This window comes from Vanellus vanellus (genome assembly GCF_965231255.1).
Source record: "Vanellus vanellus genome assembly, chromosome: 22".
In the NCBI taxonomy this organism is placed as follows: domain Eukaryota; kingdom Metazoa; phylum Chordata; class Aves; order Charadriiformes; family Charadriidae; genus Vanellus; species Vanellus vanellus.
This window is the reverse complement of record NC_138927.1, coordinates 4,693,720-4,717,400: the sequence shown is the minus strand read 5'-3', so window position 1 is coordinate 4,717,400 and position 23,681 is coordinate 4,693,720. Positions and strand designations below refer to the sequence as shown.

Sequence of the window (23,681 nt, the reverse complement as noted above, 5' to 3'; positions counted from 1 at the left end):
AGAGGCCTCTCTTCCCACGCTGTTAGACTAACACAAAAAAAATATAAAATCAATAAGTTCATTTTTGTGTTTAAACGGTCTGTCCCAGTGTGAGGAGATATCCCAGACTGCGAGTGCCGAGTACCGGCGGTCTGCGCCGTCACGCGTAACCCATGGTGACACCGAGGAACAAATTGATCTTTCAGTTTTGATGTGACCTTTTTTTAAGTGCCAGTTAAGAAACTTGCAGCATCCGTCCGCGTCGCCTGCGCGGGCTGCCTGCGAGGGAGGGGGGGAGGGAGGAAGGGGCTGCTCGGGGGCTGCAGCACCAACCGCGAGCTGGGGGAGCCGCTGGCTCTGCCCACCCCAGACCCACGTTTCCCCGGTGGGGGGACACGGAGCAGCTTTGCTGCCCCTTTTCCTGCCTCCGTGCAGTCCCAGCAGCGGCGGCAGCGCTGCGAAACGCTGCTGTCACCCTGCGTTGGCACGGGGCGTGCATGGGACCGAACGACTCCATCCCTCCTGCGAGGAAGCTGACTCAGAGCCCATCTTCAATCCCTCCCCCGAAAGCACCTGCTAAGAAACCAAAACCTGCAGTTAGCACAAGCCACGTGCTTTGGAGCCAATTTCTTCACCTGCTGCTGCTGGAACTCATTAAACCCATTTAATGCATCTCCCAAAACTGCAATGACAAACGCAGCCCCTTGCTGCCGAGGTGCGGGCTGGGTTTACACGCAGACGTTAAGTTCATGAAGCGTTGCCGGTTTCTCCCTGTTCAGCCCACGCTCTCGGGCAATGGTCAGTGGTGGTATGAGAGTCGAGGCCAAATCCGGCTCTGAGGTTGAAAGGGGCTGAGCCCGGCGAGCGCTGAGCTCTCAACTTCTCTCCTCTCCCCGGAGCACCGGGGGAGTTTGTAAATCGGTGCCGAGCCTGAGCGAGAGCTGTCAGGCTGTTGTAACCCAGATCCTTATTTTTTTTTTTTAAAGCACAAATAAGAAGAGCGACATTTCATCTGAGCACCTGAACGCTGTTCTATCGCAGCCCCGGGAGCTGCGGGCTGCTCTGCGCGGCCGCCTGTGCTCTGAAGCAAGAAGAAATAACCGTCCTGATGGAGAAACGCGAACGCATTTTGGCTCGGGACGGAGGGGGGCACCGGGGTGGGAATGGAGGGGCGGTGTTGGTTGAGCACTGCTCTCCTCCGCAGTGACGCGTCAGCCTCGCTGACGGCGGCGGCGAAGCGCCAGAGCCCCCGGAGAGCCGTCCCTGCGGCAGCCGAGGGCAGATGAACCAGAAAAAAGGCCGGGCAAAGGCGATGTTGGCTGAAAGCGTCGCCGCCGGCCTCGCTGGGACCCGGAGAGGGGCTGGCCGCGGGGCAGCGAGCGGCGCTGAGGGGGGTACTTTGCAAGCGCGTCTCTGCCTCTGCTTCTGAACTTCTTCCCCGGTTTGCAGCACTTAACGGCGGGAGGCGATACCGCAGCGGGAGGCCGGAGCGGCGATGCAGCGTTAGCAAATGGCTTTCGTCAAATTTTCCATCGCAGGGAGCTGCGGAGCCGCACGCCGAAGCGGCCGCCCTCCATCCGCACCAACCACGGGGGGCGTGGGGCCATTCTGCCAAAGCCCTCCTGCGCATGGAAGTACCTCCTTCTGGAAACCTGCCAGTTCGGTGCCAAGAAAACATAAACTTGTCAAAAAGTTAACTTTTTTATGCCCCCCCTTTAGAAGAAACCCCGCTGACCTCCTTTCCCTGAAACCTCTGGCCTCGACCCCGCAGGTCGGTGGTAGCGTGGGGCTGACGGTGCCCGTGTCCTGCTCCGTCGCGCTAAATAAAACCTCCCGGAGCGGCTCCTTCTGCGGAGGCAGCACGAGCCCCGTCGGGCACCTGGAGCTGAGCAAAATGCAACGCGGACATCAGGAGGACCCAGAAGCTTTCCCTGTCCGCAGCACGGGGGGACCCGGGAGCTCACACCGGCAGCCGCAGGGCCAGAAGCCGATGAAATTACCCGGCGCAAACGAGAGACGAGCGAGCGGAGCCCCAGCTTCCAGCCCTGGGCTCGGAAGCCCTTTTAGCAGCGAGGCGGCAACTGACTGCGAGCAATTTATCAGGAGAGAGTGGATACTGTTTATGACAGAGGGAGTCTTAATATTGCATTACTTCATTTATTTAGCACCTCTCCGCTAAAGCCCGAGGGAAGGATAATGGGAAACAGCGTTGTGGGTTGCTGGGGGTTGGTTGTTATTTTTCTTCCCTGCTAAAAGCAAACATCTCCAGCTGGTTCCTGGCTCAGAGAAGAAACATTGGCTTTACAAAAAGAAGGGATGTCAAGTCATTAAGAGCTGCGGGAAGAGGAAACCTTCTGAGATAGGAGTGGAAATGGAGCCAGAGAGCTGGAGCCAGAAAGCAGATGTAGGGAGCGCAGGAAGACTGGAGGCTGTCGCACGGTCCGCGTGCAGGTAGAAGGTAATTAGTGACCGAGTGCTGGTTAATTTACTGTCACCGACCTCTCACGCCGCACACGCGCTTCGTCCCTGCCCCGCTGGGGCTCTGATCTTCGTCAGCAGCGACTGCTTCTCTCTCCTGGCTCTGGAGCAGCTCCCGGCGCGGCGGCTCTCTGGGCCAACGGAGCCAAAGGGACCCTCAGCTCTGCCCGGAAAGCGGATTAGCACTCGGCTATCGGGGCCACGCGCCGCCGTCAGCCGGTGCTGGCCTGTGGCCAGCCGCAGGGAGCCGGAGCCCGGGGCTCTCCGTCCCCGCCAGCACCCGGCTGGCGCCGCTCACCTTTGGCAGCATCAACCATCTCCCGGGGCATTAACCCGCTGGAAAGCTGTCGGCCCCGGCTGTGAGCGCAGAAACGTGTCTTTGCAATTGAGTGCTCCTTCCTTATCCCCCCCACCTCCCCGCGGCGCGATCTTGGAAGCCGTCGGGAGTCGCAGGAGCCGGGTCGTGCCAGCAAACCCAGCGTGGGAGCGCCGGGAAAAGCGGTGCCGGCTGCGCTCGCGGGCAGGGACGGTGCCACCTTCCAGCCCTCCTCTTCGCTTTCCCTTCCAGGAGCCAGGCGTGATCGTCACCGACGTCACTGTTCCCACGTCAGGGCCGCGGGGTCGCTCCTCTCCCTCCAAAAGGAAATATCGGGAGAGGCAGGTTGCGAAACATCAACCCCGCCAAGATCTGGCTCCAAAATCCCTCCTGACTCCTGCGATTTATCGCTCGCCCAGCTGCTACTTGCAGCTTGGAAAAGATAAGCGAGGTGGGGAAAAATATGGATTGTTAAAAGCTTGGCTTTAAAGCCTACAGAGTGAGGCCAAGACTCCTGTCCTGGCCGAGGAAACGGGGTAGGAACAACGTTACTGAAATAAAACAGCCGTCCAGGCGGCAATGCGGAGGGTAACTCTGCCGCCTTCTCCTCCCTCACACGCCTCTTCTGAACCACGGTGCGAGAAAACTGGTATTTAGACACCAAAACTCCTGCTGCCTTCCTTTTTGTTTCGATTTATTCCCCAGGCACCTTGTTTGCCCCAAACTTTTGCCATCCCAGTTTCCGTTTCGGGCAAGCAGCAGCCAACAGGCGCTCGGGGCACCGCTGCGCCGTCGTCCCTCCAGGCAGAGGGGGTGATGCCCCGGGGGGGTCTCCTTCCCCTCCTCTCAAGCCAGCCCCTCTGCCAATTTGGGGCCAGATCACTCACTTTCTGCCTCTGAGGGTGTTTTTTTTTTCACCTTTCCGGCCATCGCCATCAGCGATTTCTTCCCCAGCGAACGCTCCACCTCCGTGCAAGAGGGAAACGGGCCCAGGGCTGAGTTTTCCCGACGCTCTCGCTGCAAACCGCAGCGGCAGTTTCTGTCTGGGCTGTTAATAATCCCATGGATGGTACCACCGCTCCAGGCAAAGTTTTTGCTTAACAGCTTTGATGAGGATAGTTTGCAGGGAGTTATTTGGCTTGTACCTTTGTGTTTCCATCTCCCGACCCGAATCTTGCCGTAACAGCCCCCGAACTCGCTGCTTGTCAGGTCTTGTTTTAGCTACAGCCCTCCTCCCGTCCCCTGCTCGGCGGCACGAATTTTAATGTGACATCCCAGCACCGGGCCTGTCACTTGGCTATTGCCTGTGTCACACGCTCGTACGTATGAGCCCCAGGTCTAATTAATGTAATAAAAGGTGTAAAAGTACTAAATCTCCTCAGACGCGGCAATTTTATCACTTCTATATACTGTCACAGCACAAGTAAAACTGACAGTAAAGAATAAAGCGGTTATGTCTCTGGCATTTTTTATTACTTTTAATATGCTACCTTTTTTTGTTACTGGAAATTTAAATGACAATGGTATGCTTCACTAAAAAAAAAAAAAAGAAAGTATCCATAGCAACAGGAACATCTAAATTATTACAGGCTGATCACTTCTCTCCTGGAGTCACATCACACGCCTTTCAAAGACAGTCCCAGAGGTGCAGGATTTTAATAGAATTCTTTCTTTTTTTTTTTTTTTTTTACCTTTTTTGCAAATAAACAACTGTATACACAGCACTTTCCCCATCAATATGCTGCCTACGGAAAGATCTAAACCGAATAACTGCCAGCGCGCTTCGTTACCCGGAGAGGGAGGTTCCAGGCTTAGCTCGGGCAATCCTTCCTTCACACGAGGCTTCTCATCCGAGTCGGTGCCTCCTCGTTATCCCGGGTGAAACTGGAGAATTTCCGTCGAGTTCAGCTGATGTAAAGTCTGTCTTGAATCAGGGGAAAGGGGAAGGGGAAGGGGAAGACCGCTGACCCTCCAGCACTGGAAACCTGCTCGTTCGATTACAAGCCGGAGTCAGTCTTACTTGTATTTTATTCTTTCAGAATTCCTACTTTTCACCCCCAGAAAACAACTTCAGCAGCTGCTTAACGTTCAAAAGGCGATCAGTGGGAAAACCTCCAGATATTTTTCCGCCACCATCCCTATATCTGAGCCCCCTCGGTGACTTTTGGTCCGAAGCAGTTATAGCTTTCCACTCTTGGAAAATTCCTTCACCTCGCCATGAAAAAAGCTCTACCGATGCTCCGGCTGAGCTGTCAAACGTAAGAAACAAACACGCTGGAAGAAATAGAAAGACTTCTTTTTTTTTTTCTCTCCAGTCTCAATTATAGGAATCATATGCATCATCTGGATCTATAGTAGGTCAAAATTGCTCAGCCAGAAGGATTTTATATATAAAAAAGCAGCAGCTGATAGCCTACCTCTAAGCTCATGTATTATTGTGTTATAAGTGAAATTATGGCAGTAAACCATGTTTACAGGCTCTCTTGGAAAGCTCAGGTTAAGAACAAAGGCTTAATAAATGTACCTGTACATAGTAACAAGATCTTAAACCAAGGCTGTATGTATCTCGGATCTCATCGTGTTCAGTAATAGCAGAGATTTGCTTTTTATGTCCTTTCTCTCCCGCTGCCGTGTGGTACGCTCCCGGGTCATCATTTCCCCCCTTTTCCCCCAGAGGTGGCTGCAATTCACGGAGGAAATATTCGCAGAGCAGAACATGCAAATGACAGAGGAAGGAGGCAGTCCTTAAAAATACAAAATATTACTTATGGCTTAACCTTTGGGGAATAAGAGCTGATGTGCAGATAGGCGGTGGTGGCGCGCCGAGGCCAGCCCAAAGCGAGAATGGTAAAACCCAAGAAAAGGCGGCGGAGTCCTTTGGCTGGTTTGACTTGTTTGTAAGGAGGGGTCGGGGGAGCTCCACATCCGCGGAAAAAGAGGGGGGGCTCCGAGGAGAGAGCTGGCAGGTTGCGAACACGGTTGTCATCGGGGTGACGGCGGCGAACGCTGTTAGAGGAACCGGGTGTAGCGTCTGTCAGGGACTTTCAGATCAACTGGGTTTCACGTGTGAGTTAAAAAAAAAGTCAGAGTGAGAGAAGGTGGGTGGGTAAACAGGACTGAGAACGATGCAGAAAAATCTGTTGGACCTGCAGATCCGGCTCACGTCTGAAAATCGCCCTCTTTATGGCTCCCGTGAAATCACCTTTTAATAAAGAGTCTATAACAGGAACCTGTAATTTTGTGGTTGATGCATGAGCCAGGAGACAATCCAGCTCGCTCCCATGGAGCTTTATTAAAGCCACGGGTCCAGCTGGAGTCAGAAATATTTACTTGACGTTGAGCACACGAGATGATAGAGAAACACTGAGTGCCGACCTTGGACACCAGGCAGCGAGTTCACTGGTTCGGAGGTTCCCAGCATCACCTCCCTCCCGGCTGTCGGGCATCAGGTCTAGCAGGAAGGTTGCCCTAATGCGCAGGTGGAGGTCGTTGACTCACAGCTTCCCTGAACCCACCTCCTCGCAGCCCGGAGTAATTAAATAAATCCCAGAAGCCGCACGGCCCCACGTTGTCGGGAGCGTTTGTCATCCACTGGTATGTCTGTGGGTGGGGAGGTGGGTCTGTGCCGCTCCGCCTGGGGTTTGCGTCTTCAATTGGGCCGGATTTGATCCTCAAGGTTTACGTTTGAGGCTTTGGTGCATCCATAAGCGTTTTGGGGCTGGGCAGGGGGTCAGAGCTAATCAAACTGTGATTGTATGCTGCCGAGAACGGTCGGTGCTGGGAGGGCGAGACCTTTGCTTTTAAGGGTGAGAAGCGGGCGGGTGGTGTTTGTTCACGTTGGTTAAAATGTTGTGATCCAGCGGATGGCTGGTGTTGTGTGGGTCAAGCCTAAATTCTGGGGGAAGACTGTCAGAATCCGGGTTACTTGCTCTGTCACGGTCTCCCATTTATACATGGAGCTGATCTGACTCAAGTCTGTGGGATGGGAGAACGAGAAAAACCTCTGGTGAAGTTATTTAAGGACTTCAGACAGGTACAGCCATACAAGTCATCTCACAGCTATGACAGGAGAAACTTGGCTAACGCGCTGGCTGCATTTCCTCGGTGCTTCCCCCTGCCCTTGATGCTCTGTGCCTTTCCAGTTCTGCTTTTTACCTCCTCAAAACGAGAGCGCGGTCTCTCGAGGCCGGGCTAAGGCAGAGCCGGCACAGGCTGGAGCAGCTCTTTTTAAATTACGAGTGTTCCCTCGTCTCGTTAACCAGATTGCATAAGGAGGTGCAATACTGCTGAGCTCAAAATTACATCTCTTTATTCCCTGCCTGACACAGCAGCAGCAGATGAGAGAGACAGCTGCAAACAAGTTTAGAAGTATTGCTTCCTCAGAGCGAAATTCAGGAGATGAGACGTTCGGATGTCACCCGGCTAACCGAAAGCCCGCGGGGAGCTCCGGGTGCTCCCGCCTGACGCCTGCGACTGCCGCGGCCGCGTGAGATGGGCTCTGGGCCGGCTCAGAGCACCGCAGAGCTTCCCAGGGCACCCACCCGTGTGTTTTGCAACGAGCTGTGATTTATGGGATGCCTGCGGAGCGGCTGGGCTCTGTGTGATAACGAAGGAGAGTCTGCGCCGTGACTCCTCCGGGAGCGGGGAACGGACTCTGCAGCCCTGGAGGTCCTTCCTAGGCTGTGTCCCCAGGCCGCCTCTGCATCCCCGCTGACAACGTGACCCCACTTGTCACCCCCTCTCTGGCCCATGATCAGCTCTGATGGCTGCAAGCGCCGATCTCCTCATTTAATTCGGAGGGAGTGCAGGTGTGGTCCTGTCCTTGTGTCGTCAACACTTCTCCCCTCATGCCGCTCCTGCCAGCTTTAGTTAAACATCATGAATCAGCCTCTTCGGAGTGATTAACTCTCAAACCCTCAGTATGAACCACAGGCTGAGCCGGGAGATGAGATTTGTGGCCAGAATCCGGGAAACGTTCAGTCTGGGGCGAGGTGAGCCTAATCCTAACCTGCCTCGTGCTTCTTGCCGCGGCTGCAAAGCTCAAAGCAGGGGGTGATAAAGCCTGCTGGAAATGCCGGCTACCCCGATGAGCTCGGGCTTTATCTGGTTTGGGACCTGCGAAGGCCGTTTCAGGAAGGTGCTGAGGTGATAACATAACGCAGTATCTGGAGAGGTGGTTTCTGGCTGCGTGGTGCAAATAAGTGCAATAGATTGTAAAGCCAGGGGAAACCATTATCGGTGTCTCGTCTGATTTTATACACGTGGCTTAAAGATATCACTTGCTAACATCTGTGCTGAACTGCAAACTTCCATCTGACTTACCAGATCTCTTTAAAACCATGCACAGTCTTCAAACTTGTAAAAAAAAAAAAAAAAACAACCAACCAAAAGACAAGGATTTCCTATATCTGAAAGACCTTTCCAGCCCTGATACAATACTGTATTCCATCTCCTCAAAAGTTTGATCCACCTGGTGCACAAGTGCTTTCAAAGAGCAAGAACGCGGACAACTAGCTCAAGAGAAGAGCCCCTTCCATGTAAAGCGGCATTCTGCAGTCCACCATTTGATCGTCTCTCCCTGGATATTTCCTCTTGTCGCCAGGACGGCTCTCAGCCATGGCTATTTGAGGGCTGAAGTTCCGCCTCTTTTATCTCTTGGAGCTTCTGACGCCAGTGCCGGGAGGATTTTTCCGGGCTGAAATGGAAAGAGCCCTGAGCAAGCTGAGGGAAAGGCTTTGGAAGCTGCCCATCGACGAAGCATTAAAGGCTGAGCTGAATTTGCCTTTGGCAAGTGCCCACAGGCTTCCCCGGTTTCTGCGGGCTTCTTCCCGGCCCTGATTCGCGATGCTGCCGGACGATGCTGCTCCTCCCATCGCGCAGGCGAGGAGTCCCAGCGCACGGGGTACACATGTACGTCTGCCCTCCTCCGCGCCGCACAGCCCGCGGGTCGTCCTCGAGGGCCACCGCGGACTCGGTGACTTGTGTCAGAGCCGTGGCTGGAAAAACCACCTGGGGAATGGAAGCAGCCACAAAGCAACAACCTTCCAAGATCAGCATAGGTGACCTTGCTTTTCCCCTACCGACCAGTTAGAAAACGGGCAATTACAACCTCCCCCCGCTGCCAGCTGACTCCCACAAACGTGCTTGAAAGTCCGCGGCCTCAGCACCGGCTACGCTGATTAACGCCATATCCCATACAGCATTTACAGCCCGGGGGCTCGCGCCCCGTGGAAGCTCAGCTTGTCCTGAGCGTCTCTGGCTTCAAAGAGCTGCAAACCCTGGGGGAATATGGGCAGTGTGAACGCCGTTGCTGTTGCACCTGAAGCCCCTCAGCCAGGCCAGGGGACACTGCGTCCCCGCAGGTCACGCGTTTCGCCTCTTGCCTGAGAAGTCTTTGGGATTTGTTTCCCTTCTGAAGCAGGGACAGGGGGACACTGCCCTGAAACATTAATTTCCTTACCTCTCCCTATAACGACCTGATTTCCCCCCCCCTCCCCTGCACGTCCGATACCTGGCAGGTATTTCTGTAATCCCATCTTTGTTATACACCCCAGTTCTCATTTTCTATTTTGCAGCCTGGCCACCTGGTCAGAGGCTTTTTAATCAGCACGCAGCGAGCACGGCTGGCGCAGCCCATAGAGACCCGTGTTTAAAAATGCGTGCTAATATCCAGCAGCTCGAGGCACAGAAATACAAATGCTTTCTCCCCCCTCTTTCGTCCGGCTGCAGCGTGAGCACACCGGCTCGCACCGACACGGGCGTTGGGAGAGGGAGAAAGCACCAACCTATCCGAGGTCCCTTCAGGTCCTTGAAGAGGATCTGTTGAGCCTGGATAAGGATCCAAGGAAGATTTTTCTTCTTCCTTCGTGCTGATTAGGCGTTGCCCCATGTACAAGCTTAAGGTAGGAAAAGGAGAGATTAACGTCCCCTGAAATGTAACTGAATCTATGGATCCGAGCAGGACATTTGTCATTCCATGGGATAACAGATGGAGAATGACGGGACAGTGAGTCTGGGCTGGTACCACCCGGAGACGCCAGGTGAGGACTGTCATGTTCCTGTTTCGAAGGGTTTCAGCAGCTAAAATTGTTTTATTTTGTACAGACCCTGGAAAAACTGAAAGGTAGCCAAGGAGGATGTTCCTGAAATGGGCAGCAAACCGGAGGATCAAACCCCCGTCTCTCCCACCCACAGGCAGCAGGGTCCTTCCCACAGCGCAGCCTTTGCCGGCACGCTCGCACCAGTAAAGCCCTCCAGTCAGGAGGCGGCTGATACTGGGAAACAGAGCTCTTCTGTCAGTGGAGTGCAACTGCCCCTCCAGTGCCGACGCCGGGACCGTGGGGCACCTACAAGCTGTGTCAGGGGACGTGTTTTGCTCACGTATGCCACGAGTTAGACGGGACGTCGCTGTTCCCCAGGCTCACACTGGCAAAATGTCAACAGTTCGGCATAGACCTCCCCAGGCTCCCGTATAAATACAGCGCGGAGAGTGATTCATCTGAGCGATGGCAGGAGTGACCCGTTTCTCAGGTTGGGACAGATGAACTTCAGCCTGAAGATGACTCAAAAGTCATTCAGGGCTACGCTGAGCCCTCTCCATCTTTCAGCGTTCACCGGGAAGCGCGGCGCGGCGCGCGGCAGAGAGACGGCAACCGGCCGAGGTGCATTTGGCCTCGCGGGGGCACGTTGGCACTCAGGGGAAAAGTTGATTTTGTTTTTTTAAAAAGAGCAACAATGCTGCCCTTCAGGGGGAAAAATAACCTGCAAAATAGGACTGTGACAGCAGCATGTCTGCAAAGTGCAGATTCTTCTTCATTTATAGCTTCAGCTTCTGACTTGCCATGATCATTTAAAATCTTAACTCCTGTTTCTTGTCTGGATACTAATGAGCTGACACAGGAACTCCCACTCTGGAAATGTGAACGCCACAGTATCTCTGTTTTTCTGTATCGGTTAATGTCTGGATAGGGAAAAGGGTAATTCCATAATTTGGCAAAGCAAGGCATAGCAAAGCGCTCCAACAACTTTTACTCCTCTCTACAGGGAATAGAAATATATTTAGCTGCTGGAACATCTGCCCCATTAACCTTATCTTTTCTTTTTTTTTTTTTTTTTTTTCCTATGCACTATTGACCTCTTTGAAAGAGGTTTAAATTCTGCTTACCGCGAAAGTCCCTGAGGAGGGACGTCACCTGCCAGGCCCCAGGATCCACGCAAAACACGCGAGGAGGCGTTTATCCCCATCAATAACCTGGCAGCTTCAGATGGCTACAGAAGGAGGCTGGTAACACCGCAGTAGTGCCAATAAAATACCCCGAAACCCGTGTATTAATCTCAATATAATCGCCCAAAGGGCATCTACTGACCTACTTTACCCTCCAGTGTACGTTCCTGTACGGTTGACAAATGATTTTAACAGAGCCTTAGTGGTCACCTGAGGATGGCCAATATATAGCGCTATAAGCTGGAATTTTCATTGCAGCACATAGTTTAAATGACTTTTAACTCTTTAGAAATGCTTCTCTTCCCCCCCCCCCCCCCCCCCTTAATGGAAATATTTACGTTATCCCATTTAAATGCTCTAAGGTGTCTTTATTTCTCTTGGCCTGGCTCATAATGGCCTAGTTCAAAAGCATCAAATTTTAAGGGAAATGAGCTTGGCACCAAGGGAAGTAGGAAAATATTTTTTTCCTCTGTCAGGTGGAGCTGTTTGCCTCAGGAAGGCGCTTGTTCCGTAACGGCACAGGCTTCTCCTTCACAGTGTGCAGGGGAGTGTCTCTGCAGCTGATTCGGGGTCTCTCTCCATCACTTTAGTAGCACAGGGAAATAATCGAGAGGGGTCGAAGGTTTGATCTGACGAGTTTATCGAGGATTTCACAGTGCCAGAGAGAATCCAATCCAAAGACAGCAATGGTGGACAGTAACTTACCCCATCTGTAGACAAATGGCCAGAGGACCTCCATGGCTCATGGAGTTATCACTTGTCATTAAGTCTAATAGCTCTCGTTAATAACCCAACGGCTTCTTATACTGTTCTCTCTTGCTGAAAAAACCAAGTCTGCTTGTCCTGTAACAGCTGTTTTGATAAGTTTCTTTGCAGCCTCCATAAACTGGTGGGTTTTAGTCTTTGACTTCTGGTCTCCTAAGAGCAAATGTCCTCTGTGTAGATTTCCACATGGCTTATATGAACTTGGGTTGTTTTCATTGGTTGTTTTTTTTTAATAGATTGCTACAGAGCAGTGCATTAACCCCAAGAGTCTGCTAACCGCAAGTTGGAGATCACTGTCACTTACGTATTAGCCCAGAAGACTTCACATACTAATCCTGATCTAAAACTATCCCCTTCGGGCACGATCCTCATTAGGCTCAGCACCAGAGCTGAAAACTGCCAAAGCCCTGCTGACATCGTTAACCCCACGGCATAATTATTAGCAGAAGTGCCAGTTCCGGCAGCGGGTCCGAAGCAGACCGTTGCTCGTGGGGCTGACACAAACCGTAAGAGTTCTGAGGCAGGTAATGAAAATGTATGACTGTGTTTCATCTTTGGCCAAAACACAGAGCAGAACCGAAAGAACTTTTTTTTTTTTTTTTTTCCTTCTAGTCTGTGGACAATGAATAGGATGAACAGAAAGACTTTTCCTCCCCTGCTCCCACAGGATGATTAATCTTCCCAGCATTTGAAGATGTTGGTCATTATTTCCTGGCTTTGCCTTGAAATCCACTCTTAAAAAGCAGCAGGATATATTTGTATGATGAAAGAAGATTTTTGTGAAATATGCATTGGTTTCAACATTCTCAGAGCAAACCTCGTCCAGCCCTTCAAGGAGAGCAGAGATTATCACATCTGGGGGAAAGCAGCGACTGCCGCAGACATACGACGATGTCTCTGGATTCGGGACCGACAATGGACTGCACAGATGGCTGTCAAATAAATGGAAATTCACCCTTTGGGAGATTATTTTCCTTTAACGACTGAACCTGTCTTTACTGACTACCCAGAAGCCTGGCAGTTTCCAAAGGCATCGTTCTGGCTGGCTCCTTCTATGGCTGGAAAATTCCTGTGATTTGTCAAATAGGGTCCTCTGGCACATTTTTGAGCTGTGCTTGGTCCCCACCAGTGTCAGATGAGACTGTCACCTCCTGGTTTCTTTCCAAATAGTTGAGATGACTGCAGACTTGTTAGGAAGAAGCTTTGAATAGCCAGATTTTACCTGAAAAGGAGAGTGGATCTTCCTGCTCCAACCAACTTGAGATAAAAAACTATTTTAGCTATAGACAGAGGATAATTCATTCCCCCAGATGCTGTTGGGACTACCACATCTTATGCAAACTGCTTTTTGGATTGACTCCAGATAGTTTTTTTTGACCCAAGCCAAATATTTAAGTTTGGTTTAAGACTGTTGGGTTTTCTTAATGCTTCTGTTTGTTGAAAAGTAGTCTTGTTTCACTTTTCTTAGACAAAACTACTCACCAAGTTCATCACCGATTTGTCTGCAGTTCTGGTTAGCCCAAACTGTGTTTTCTGACGAGTCAACTCTTCTTCTGAAAATTATTCTTAGACATTTTCCACTTAGGATCTTATTTCTGAAGCCATCTAAAATAGGATGTTGCTCCACAGTCACAACAGCGAATTCACTGCATTCTTGTGGCTCTTATCTCACTTAAGTAGGGGAAAATGGAATACAGTCATTCTGATGATGCTGATTTTAATGAAAAAAAGCTCGTGCAGCCTGCTACGTTAGTCACCCGGTGTTGCAAGAAAGTAATAAACTAGAACTGTTGCCGCTCTTTCCTCCATGCACCTTATGCTATGTTTCTGCATTTGCACCATTTTTCATCTTGTTTTATATTTTCCCTGGCACAGAAGAGGTAAGATTGTTGAGACATAGACTTTTACCATAATTAAGCAAGATTACTCCCCTTGTGAAAGTTCGTTCCTACCCAATTCTGGTTTAAGGGACACAGAACGCATTGTTATGTCAGATGTGAATAGATTTTTCCCTTTTTCTTAGAAAACTGATAATTCTGGCTGAGATGGTGGTAGGTTTTCCATTGTGCAAACATCTCTCTCCTGCTAGCAGAGAACTGCCATTTGAATTCTCAGCGAGGCTTCCACGTGTCCCTGAATGTGAGTCTTAATTCAGATAATTAATATCTTGTATGTATGAATGTGGAGTTAAAAGAAAATCAGTCAAACCTGCAGATTGGTGCATGATGATGCTTCTCAATTCAGAGGTTTGGGGGCTAAATATGCTATTTTCTGTGTTTTGAATTTGGCTGAGGCTGCCACTAGCATTTCGATAGCTTCATAGGCAGGGCGAGGTAGCTGCCTTCTCTGCATCAGCCATTCGCTCTTGACTGGTAAAGAGACGAGGGGGCTCAATAGACCCTCACTTTGCAGGTTTAGCTCATGAAAACCATCAGATGAAAACTGTACGCCCGCACAGCACAAACTAAATGAAACCGGCAAACTCCGCTACTAGTTTATCTGCTCTTGTTACTTACAGCCTGCAAACCTCTTCCTTGGCAGCACAAGATGGTCAGTAGATGCTGATGGGATCATCTGGAGGAGGAGGAAGGCTGCTCCAAAGAGCCATGCCTTAAACATGTCTTTCTACACCTTTATCGTTTACTTTATACATTAGTTTTCTCACACCTGCATATGGTTGGTACTCCCGGCTGTAGCTGGAGGGAACTCACTCAGTTGGCTGAATTCATCTGGGCTGTATATCCCACCCTGTCTAGCTGACATTGCCATGGTTGCATTATTATTACAATTTAGCCTTTCAAGTGTCTTCTTAGGATACCTCCTACCAATCCCCGTAATCCATCAGCACATGGTCTAATCTAACAAGCAATCACGCTTTCCACTCTTTGTTCCTTAAGTAACACAAGGCAAGAGCAGACTCTCCTAGGTTAAAAGCAAGCTACTGCATACACTGGGAAACTGCAATCCACTTTCACAGAGCAGATAACAAAGTTCCTAATTATCTAGGCTTCTCGGGAGCCTTGTGTCCTCTGCTTGTATTTCTAAAACCTTAAAATAATCAATATCAGACAGATTTCTTCTGTCCTGAGTCATTACAGGCCATCAGGGATTGTTTCGCTCGTTCTCACTGCGTGTAGATGAGCCCTGCTTCGAGAAAGTTTGGGGCTGATGTTTGCATAATGTATCAGCCAGTTTAAATGTAAGGATTTCCCCTTATCTGATCACAACCAGATAAAATGACGGTAGCTGCAGCGGGCCTGGCAGCCTACACACATCTAAGCCTTTAAATAGACATTAGACCTTGCTGCTTGCAGGTGAGGGAAAGCAGCCTTGGGGCTGCACGGAGACGAAAGATGCCTCAGCAGCTTTGTCCTCCCAAAAAAATGTTCCCCGCTGGGCCACGCGTGAGTAAGAGCCCGGGGTGGGAGCAGCTAGCAGCCATCCCACACAGCGTGAGCCCTCCGCTCCCAGCGGGCGGCTCGGCAGCTCACAAGATCAGGCTTCAGAAAGCCGAGCAACAAATTAGGCTCCACGCCACGGTAAAGTGTCAGAAATCTCTTAACTACGCGTCGCAAGATGGCACCTTGTTCTGTCAACCGCCGTGCTTGTTCTTTTAGAGGTAAAGGATTCCTTCCTTTTTAGAGCTGGCAATTTCACCAGGTTTTGTTGTCACTATCTATACTTTGTAGTAGCTATCAACAAAGTTTAGGCATCTGGTTTACATGCTGAGGCTGCCCTGTTTTAAGGATGCATTTAAATGTACTATCCCTTTCCACTTCAATGAAACAAGCCTGGGTTGTTGGGTTGCTTTTCTTCCCCCCCCCCCCCCCCAAACTAACTATGTTAACTCTGAAACTGTCTGCCAGCAATACAGAGCCTTTCTTCCATCTGCCTGCTCGATCCTTTCATTGCTGTGATGCCTAAAAATCACAGGTTTGAGTGGTTCTGAGAGTCAGAGAGGGCTTTCTGGTGAAGAACTGGAGTGCTATTCCAGCACGAGAGACGTCCCAGGCACTCCGGCAGCCAGAATAGGAGCATTTTCTACGGGGGTTGGGGGTGGGGGGGAATCAAGCTTACTCTAAAAGATAGGCTGGAGGCTTGAGCGTAATTATCTTGCCAAACCCCTTTTGCCTTGACTATTATCTATCGCTCTGTAGTTTTCTTCCTCACAGAAAGGTAGATATTAAATTCTATTTTTCTTATGGCCATAAAAAAAGTAATTTTCTCCAAATTATTTCTTTCAGTCCTGCTAAAAACAAGAACCATAATGCAGCAGGCCCCCCACCTTTCCAGTAATTACACTCTGCCTCCTAACTCCTTCAACACCAATTTCTCAATTTATTTGGCTTATGTCTGGAACTGCAGTCATATGCAGAGACTGAGCTCTCTGTCTTATTATTACACAGACTAAATGGCTTTAAAAATGTAATTAAACATTTACCTTGAAGACAATGCTTTGTCTTCTTTAAGAAGAATGATATCTTAATTTAACCTAATTTAGAAAACCTTTAATTTCTAAGCATTTACCTTCAAGACAATGTTATGCTAAACACAAAGCAAAACAAAAAGATTTCTTAATTTAACTTAATTAAAAGATAAGCCTTCAACTTTGCTATCACTGCTGTATAAAATGAAGAGCTAGGCATAGCCTTTTGGTTTGTTCAGAACTGTCTGTTTTATTATCCCTTTGGTTTGTTCTCAGCTGTCGATTTTATTATCCTGCCTGATGCCCCCAAATCCTCTTAGAGAGCAGAGCTATCTAACCTTTTCGGTCCTGGGGCCGTCTATAAGCAGATCAAGGGACCACCACTGCAATGGCAGAGGTTTTTGGTTTGGTGGTTGGTTGGTTGGTTTGTTTGTTGTGTTGGTTTTTTTTTATAAGGCTGAGACAAAATGCAGCCTGCTGCTTGAGGTGTCCCCAGGGACGAGGAGATCAGAGTGGGGCGAAGGATTATTTCCATTCAGTCTGAGGTGGTAGGTGTTGGGAGGAGGGACGATGGAAGCCCACGGCACAATGGGCTCTTGCTGGTGCTGGTCCCTGGGGGACCACTGATACATGCACCAGGCAGGGCAGCAGCAAAAGCCTTCCCAACCGCATCGATGCTCCAAATAACGGAGCCGGCAGCTGGCTTTCAGGTTTCTCCCCTTTCTCCTGAGCTGCCCCGCGAAGGCGTGCAAAGCAGCAAAACCAAATCATCCTTTGCAAGGAGCTCCCCTGGGTTCCAAGAAGCTTGCGGAGCATCTGCCACACTCAGCGAGGCTCCGGTGCGACCTGCCAAAACGGAGCAGCCAAATCTCCTCCGCTCTCCCTCGTGGTGCAGCTCCGGGGCCAGGAAAGGAGAGCAGCTGTGCGGAGGGCTCGGCGCTCCTTGAGCAGCTGCTCCGGAGGAAACCAAACCCTAAGCGGCGGCTGGGAGACGGTGCCCGCGTCTCCCCCTTGCTCAGGCTGAACTGGTCCTGCCGGCAAAACCACAGGGGACGGTTCAGAGGACACATTTCGAAACCAAATAATCAAGATGCAAATTTGCCTCTGAGGGTGGTTGCCTTCAAGGTCCACTGGGCAGCCACCAGACAGCCAAAAGCACAAGGCTTACTTTTTAGTTTTATTTTGACTCGATGAGAACCTGCAGCAGTTGGAAGGGAAGGGTAAGGCAGGATGATCGCCAGCCCTGGGCACCGCCAGGTCAATGGCAGCTCCCCCGTCCTGCTCCTAGAGCTGCTCTGCCACCTGCTTTGTGTCACTTCTAGCACTTTTCACAGGAAAATGACAACGTGACCAATTCTCAGATGAACAGTTCAAAACGTGGGGCCCTGCAATGTGCTCCTGCTGGACCCAGCAATCAGAGCAGGTATTTCTTTCCTGTGGCATTCATTATTTACAACGAAGGAGCACACTGAGCACAGGAAGATGCAAACAGCAGATGATTCCTTTCGTCGCAGCTCCAGCTCCTTTCCAGCCTACAAAATGTTCTCTTTTAGCTCTTCCAAGTTTAGTCACATCAATACTTGGGCGGCTGCAGTTTACCCTTTCCTGTAAAAGCCTTCTCCTGCTGCGGCTCTTCTCTCTCCCGCTCACAGCACCCAAAAACCAGCTCTGGTGACGACCTCCACCCATCACACTCCATTTCTGAGGGGTTTCAGATACCTTCAGTTTTGGGTGGTGCCCTTTATTTACCTTTCATTGCTAATTCCGCAGGGTTTGAGGGGAGGGTGTCTTAACATTTATGAGCAGAAACATTTCAGTGCACTTCTGATACAGCACCACCTCACAGGGTGACAGTCAGATTTGGTTAGTTCTTGTATGGTACATTGAAGGTTAAGGTGTATGATGAAGGTTTAAGTATTTGCGATTCAGATGTGCTTCACAGCAGTTGACTTTGGGCTGATAAAACCCAGGAAGGACGGTTCTGTGTGCAGGAAATGTGTTCCTAAACCATCTCTGGCCCCTTCCCTGAAGGCCCAGCTCCTGGTCCGGGATGAGCCACCACACCAGCCCTGTGGGACATGGTCCCTCCTGGGGGCTTTGACCCTGAGGCACACGCCAGACCTCAGGCGGCAGACTATGGGGGGGGCTGCGCGGGTAAATCCAACCCCTCCTGAGCCCGCCCAGCGGCTGAGGTGAAGAAAAGGCACCGCCACCTCACCCTCAACACCCAAACCCTCACAAACCCCTGAGCCCGCAGCCCGTATTTAAAGGAGCTGGGCCCTGCGTCCGCCAATCGCAGCGGGGATGGGGCATTCCTCGCAGCCAATGGAAGGCTGACTGGAGAAAAGGGGCGAGGCGAGGCGCTCCCCCAGCTCGAGACGGGCAACTGTGGTAAACAAGCGGGAGGGTCTCCCGGTTTTCCTGGCGTTTGGAAGAGCCAACGGGCGAGGCCAGGCTCCACCAGCCAGCCAATAGCGAGCGAGGGCGGAGCGCGGCCCCGGGGGCGCGCGTCACGGTGGGCAGGACCTGGCCTGCTGATTGGCTGGCGAGGCCTCCGCCTCCTCCCCCGAGTGACGGTTGGCAGGAGGAGGGGCGGGGTGAGGGGCGGGGCGAGGGGCGGGGCTGTCGGCGCTGTCGCAGTGAGCGGCGGCGGCGGCGCGGGCGGGCCGGGGGTGCGGGCGGTGGGCAGCGCAGCCCGGCGGGTCCCCTTCGGCGGGGAGGAAGGCGGGGCGAGGAGGAGGTGGTGAAAAGCAGAGGCCTCTAAGTAGCTTGATGCAGTTAGGTACTTCCCTCCTGGATGCTTGGATGGGCAGGAGAGAGGAGCTGCTCGCCGGAGAGCCCGGCAGGCAGCCAGGCTCTCGCTCCTCTTAATTTAACGGGGACTTTGAGAGCGCTGACAGCAGTGAGGGGTTCCCGCTTGCGAGATGCGCAGGCAGGACTGAGAAGATTTTCCTCATTGTAGGACCCAGAGTGACTTGGATTTGTCAGAGGGGTGAGTAAAACAGGGATGGGGGTAGGAAAGCGTCCGCCAGGTGGGTTTGGCGGCGTGTTTGGGGGGCAGCCGTTCCTGCCCGTGGGAGAAGGGGTGATTTGGGGCTTGTAGGTGGGTCTTTAAAACGCGTCGTGCTTTTTGAAAGTGGACCTGCTTGCTTTCGTGGTCTGAAAGTTGAGCTCTGTCTCTTCCAGCGCACGTAAGGTGTGGGGGGAATGAATAACTCTTAAGAGCGAAGCAGAGATTTGGGTGAAATGGGTAATTTGCTGCCATCCATTTAGCAAAAACAAAATTTATAGATTTTTTTTTTTCTTCAAGAAACTTAGCCCCAGCCGAGCTTTCTGCATGGTTTCTTTGCAGCCCCATCGTCTCTAGCCCTCTGCGGGCGAAGGCAGCCCTGGCAACCCGGGGAGGAGCGGAACCGCCTCGTCCCTGTCGGTCTCTCGGTGTCCCTGGGCACCCTGCCCCTGTCGGGTGCTCCTCGCTCCTCATCTGGGCGCGGATCCTCCTCTCGGCCCCGGGGCTGGCCAGCCAGAAGAGCCCGGAGCTGTAGGGGATGGTGTCGAGCTGAGAGCTCGATACAGAGTTGATAGCAAGTCCGGAGAGAGGGAAAACCACCTAGTGTGGCTGGAGGCGGGGGGGAACGGCTGAGGAGGCGGCAGATCCTCCGGGACAAAGGCTTATAACGCCGGCTGCATCCCTCTCGGTGTTGAATGAACGCGCTCTTCTCTCCTTCCGCCCCCTCCCTCGCAGAAATGCTGCAGCATGAACCCACCGCCTAGAGAGAAGGGATCGCACTTCCTCGGCACCGCTCCCTGAGCCAGCCCCGCAGCAGCCGTCCGGCGGGGAGCCTGTACGAGGGACCGACGCCGGGAGCAGCCCAGCCCCGCCGCTCTGGCGGGATGCGCTCGCCGCCGCCTTCATGCCTGAAGGGGGGACTCTGAACCGCCGCTCCGCGCCCTGCGAGACTCTCGGGCGAAGACCCCGGGCAGCGGCGGGGCCCCGCGGCTCAGCCCGGTCCGGAGCCATCCACGTGTCACCCACCGGCGGTCCCCGCTGAAGGCGCCCCCGCTCCAGCCGGTGGTGCGGGGGGGGGAGGGGGGTGGGGGCGCACCCTTGACCCTTTCGCCGCAGAAACCAGGCGGTGCTCCCCGGGGGTGGCGGCGGAGCCCGCCCGGCCGCCGCGATCCGGTGCCCCATGGTGGTGCTGCGGAAGCTACCGGGCATGCCGGGCTGGCCGGCGGCGCTGGGGCTGCGGCTGCCGCAGAAGTTCCTGTTCCTGCTCTTCCTCTCGGGCCTGCTCACCCTGTGCTTCGGGGCCCTCTTCCTCCTGCCCGATTCCTCCCGCTTCAAGCGCCTCTTCTTACCCCGCCGGGCCACCGCCTCCGCCGCCTCCTCCTCCTCTTCTTCCTCCGCCTCCTCCTCCTCCGCCGCCTCCTCCTCCTCTACCCGCGACACCGACCTGCCCCGCAGCCCCCCCGCCGCAGCCGAACCCCGCCACGCCAGCCCCGCCGCCCCCCGCCGCCTCCGGGAGAAGCTCCGCACCGCCGCCCGCATGGCCGGCCCGCCGGCCCACACCGCACCGGGCTCCCGGCAGCAGGTGCAGGGCGGCGAAAGGCGAGCCGAACCCGCCACCGGGGCTCCCCCCGCCCGGGAGACGCGAGCTCCGTTCCGCTTCGATTACCAACGGTTTCGCCGGAGCCTCCGCCACCCGGTGCGGGGCAGGCGGCCCGGCGAGGACCCCGAGACCCGCGCCCGCAGGATGAAGATTAAAGAGGTGAGGAGCCCCCGCGCCGCCCTCCCCTCACGGCCATGTCACCCCTCAGTCAGCCGACACCGTCCCCTCACGGCCGTGTCCCCCCCTCTCAGTCAGCCCCCGCTTCCCCTCACGGCCGTGTCCCCCCCCTCAGTCAGCCCTCGCTTCCCCTCACGGCCGTGTCCCCCCCTCAGTCAGCCCTCGCTTCCCCTCACGGCCGTGTCCCCCCCTCAGTCAGCCCTCGCTTCCCCTCACGGCCGTGTCCCCCCCTCAGTCAGCCCTCGCTTCCCCTCACGGCCGTGTCCCCCCCTCAGTCAGCCCTCGCTTCCCCTCACGGCCATGTCCCCCCCCCTCAGTCAGCCCTCATTGGCCCCTCACGGCCATGTCCCCCCTTCAGTCAGCCCTCTCCCTCCCCTCACAGCCTCCTCCTCTCCTCACACCCCCCCTCCCTTCCCCAGCCTTGCCCCCATTTCCCACGGAGTCCCCTTTCTCCCTCCTTTTCCCAAGGAAGGGGACAGGAATTGGGGGGTGTGGGGGTGTCCCGCAGCATGGCTGTGTGCCTGCCGGGTGTCAGCGGGCACGCGCGCCTGTTGGCGCCGGCACACACCTCCTCTCACCGGAGAGGAAATGTTAGGGCAGCCTGATAGGGTGTGTCTGGAAATTAAAGAGATTAAATTAGGCAAAGGGAAATTTCAGTCTGGTTATTGGGGGGTGGGGGGGGAACCAAACTTGCTTGGCGGGAGGTGTCTGCGGTTGTGCAGGCAGCTCCCTCCGGGGGTATCGGTGTAAACGTGGCCGCTGTACCCAAAAGCTGGTGGATGGCACAAGTTGCGCTGGTCCATGGGGATGGAGGGACGGACGGGATGTGCCCTCGCAGACATCGGGGAGGAGGCGCGAGGTTGGCTGTGCCCGTAAACTATGTTGTCGCTTACTCTGGGTGGAGCTGGCTGGGGACTCCTTACCCGCTAATGGCAACCTGAAGGTTGCCCTCGCTCAGAGCCTGCCGAGCCCGGGTAACCTCATCGGCAGGGTTACAGGGGTGGAAGGGAGCAGAATTTGGCCCAGTGCCTACAGTTCCTGCATAAAAGCCCGGCAGCCTGGCGAAGCTTGCAGAGCAATCTGTGACCTAGTTAACCAAGAGCTATAGATTCTGTGTAGTGTTCAGTTGTGTTTGTTGTATCTTTTGCTATGATGGATAACCAACTTGGAGTGAATTTTGGTCTAGTAAGAGGTGCCAATAAGTAAAATGCACGGGTTTAATTAAGCAGAGTATACATTTCCTGGGTTTGCTCTCTCCTAGAGATACAGGCATTCAGCAAAGATGCTGCCCCAGGTTGAACAGAGAAGGAAGTCAAAGAATAACTCACTGAGGGCTTTCATCTGCTGTAACCTGTGTTTTAAAAACAGTTTTTTAAAGCTCCCCTCCTGATATGTCTGTCAGTCATTAAAACAAAGGCTGCGTTGCTGGTAAAATTCCAACTTCTCTGCCAGGCAACCACACGCAGCGCACCCAGGGGTGCTGGGTGTCTTTCGGATCCCAGGCATGATTGAACCATCCTTTCGTTCTGTGTCTCAGCTGCGGGGTGTTCAGAATATTCCAGTATGTGGCCCGAGCGTGTGTTTGGAGTTGCAAGGCGTGTGCTTGAATACTCTGCAGACTCCCGCTTTCAAGGTATGCTAGGATAGCACGACAGCCACGCATAACCCAGCTTCCACTCTGTACAAACAAATCAAATTGGAAATCAAATTTATGAAAGCTAGTGGAATTCAGTCCTTTATTTGTAGTTAATTATTTTTTAAATATAGGATTATTGCAAGTTGTATGGATTCAGCCCCATCTGTTTATAACAGCCATAATCAGTGCCGGGTAGCAGAGTTAGATTTTTCAAGGATGAGAATCCATAAATACTAGTTTTATGCTGACGGCTAATTACTCTTCAAACAGAGCCCTGATTCCTTAAAAGTGCCTGCACTTCTATTTATTCAGAAGGAGAGAGAGAAACAAATACGGAGCTGAGATATGAGATTGAATGTGCAAAACAAGGGATGGTGGTGCAGCTCGTGGAAGAGATGAGGTGTGTCTTTTTTTTGCAAATCAAAAGGACATGAAGGAAACAAACCAGGAGAGGTTAGGACACAAATACTGTATAGAAAGAAACAGATGGGTAAAAAAGATTTGCAAGGAAGAAATAAGTCATTTGGCATTTGGGTTAGCAAATACTCTTCACATGATGTGAGAGACGCCAGCAGGGGCAGGTAGCAGGTTTGCTGGCCGATTTAAGGTGTTGGGTGCAGTAGCAGCAAGTAGCTTTTCTCTCCTCCTTTTTCCAGACTTTTAAGCCCTGTAAGTTGTTAAATGTGTTCCAAGCTTCCCTGGTACTTAAAAGTTTTGGGTTTTTTTTCCTTTCTCCCCTCAGGCCATTCTTATAGGTCAGCACCTATATAACAGGGAAGATTGATATAGATGGGATTTGTTGATATATTTTCCCCCATCTGTCTGCCAGTGCCTAGATGAAAGCCAGGAGAAGGAACTGGTGCATGATCAAAGGCTAGGGCTAATGCCCAACCTAGAGACTTGGAATTTTCTATTTTCTCGTAGGACCCTTCAGTCTGAGCAGGAGTTTGAGCAGCTGTCTGCTCTTTCCCACCCAACCTCTAAGCTGCGTGATGCTTCAGCCAAAGTGGAGGGTGTGTCATTAGTTTCTTGGCTGTTATGTGTGGAAAGTGTTGACTAATGTCATCCTG

At 52.6% G+C, this 23,681-nt stretch overlaps 1 protein-coding gene and 1 long non-coding RNA gene across 2 annotated transcripts in view; both read left to right on the top strand.

The window, feature by feature from the left end:
* The first annotated feature begins 18,927 nt into the window (after positions 1-18,927).
* On the top strand, positions 18,928-20,026 carry LOC309680455. The gene is made up of 3 exons (XR_014269946.1): positions 18,928-18,970; positions 19,151-19,180; positions 19,934-20,026. It is a non-coding gene; the product is annotated as an uncharacterized lncRNA (long non-coding RNA).
* Positions 20,027-20,378: 352 nt separating this feature from the next.
* MAN1C1 (mannosidase alpha class 1C member 1) overlaps positions 20,379-23,681 on the top strand; it is a gene marked incomplete at its 5' end in the record, with an annotated part of 64,084 nt that continues 60,781 nt past the window's right edge. Inside the window, one exon of the mRNA XM_082494231.1 lies at positions 20,379-20,957. Within this exon, the coding sequence (XP_082350357.1) occupies positions 20,379-20,957 (579 nt within the window). The remainder of the gene's footprint in view (positions 20,958-23,681) is intronic.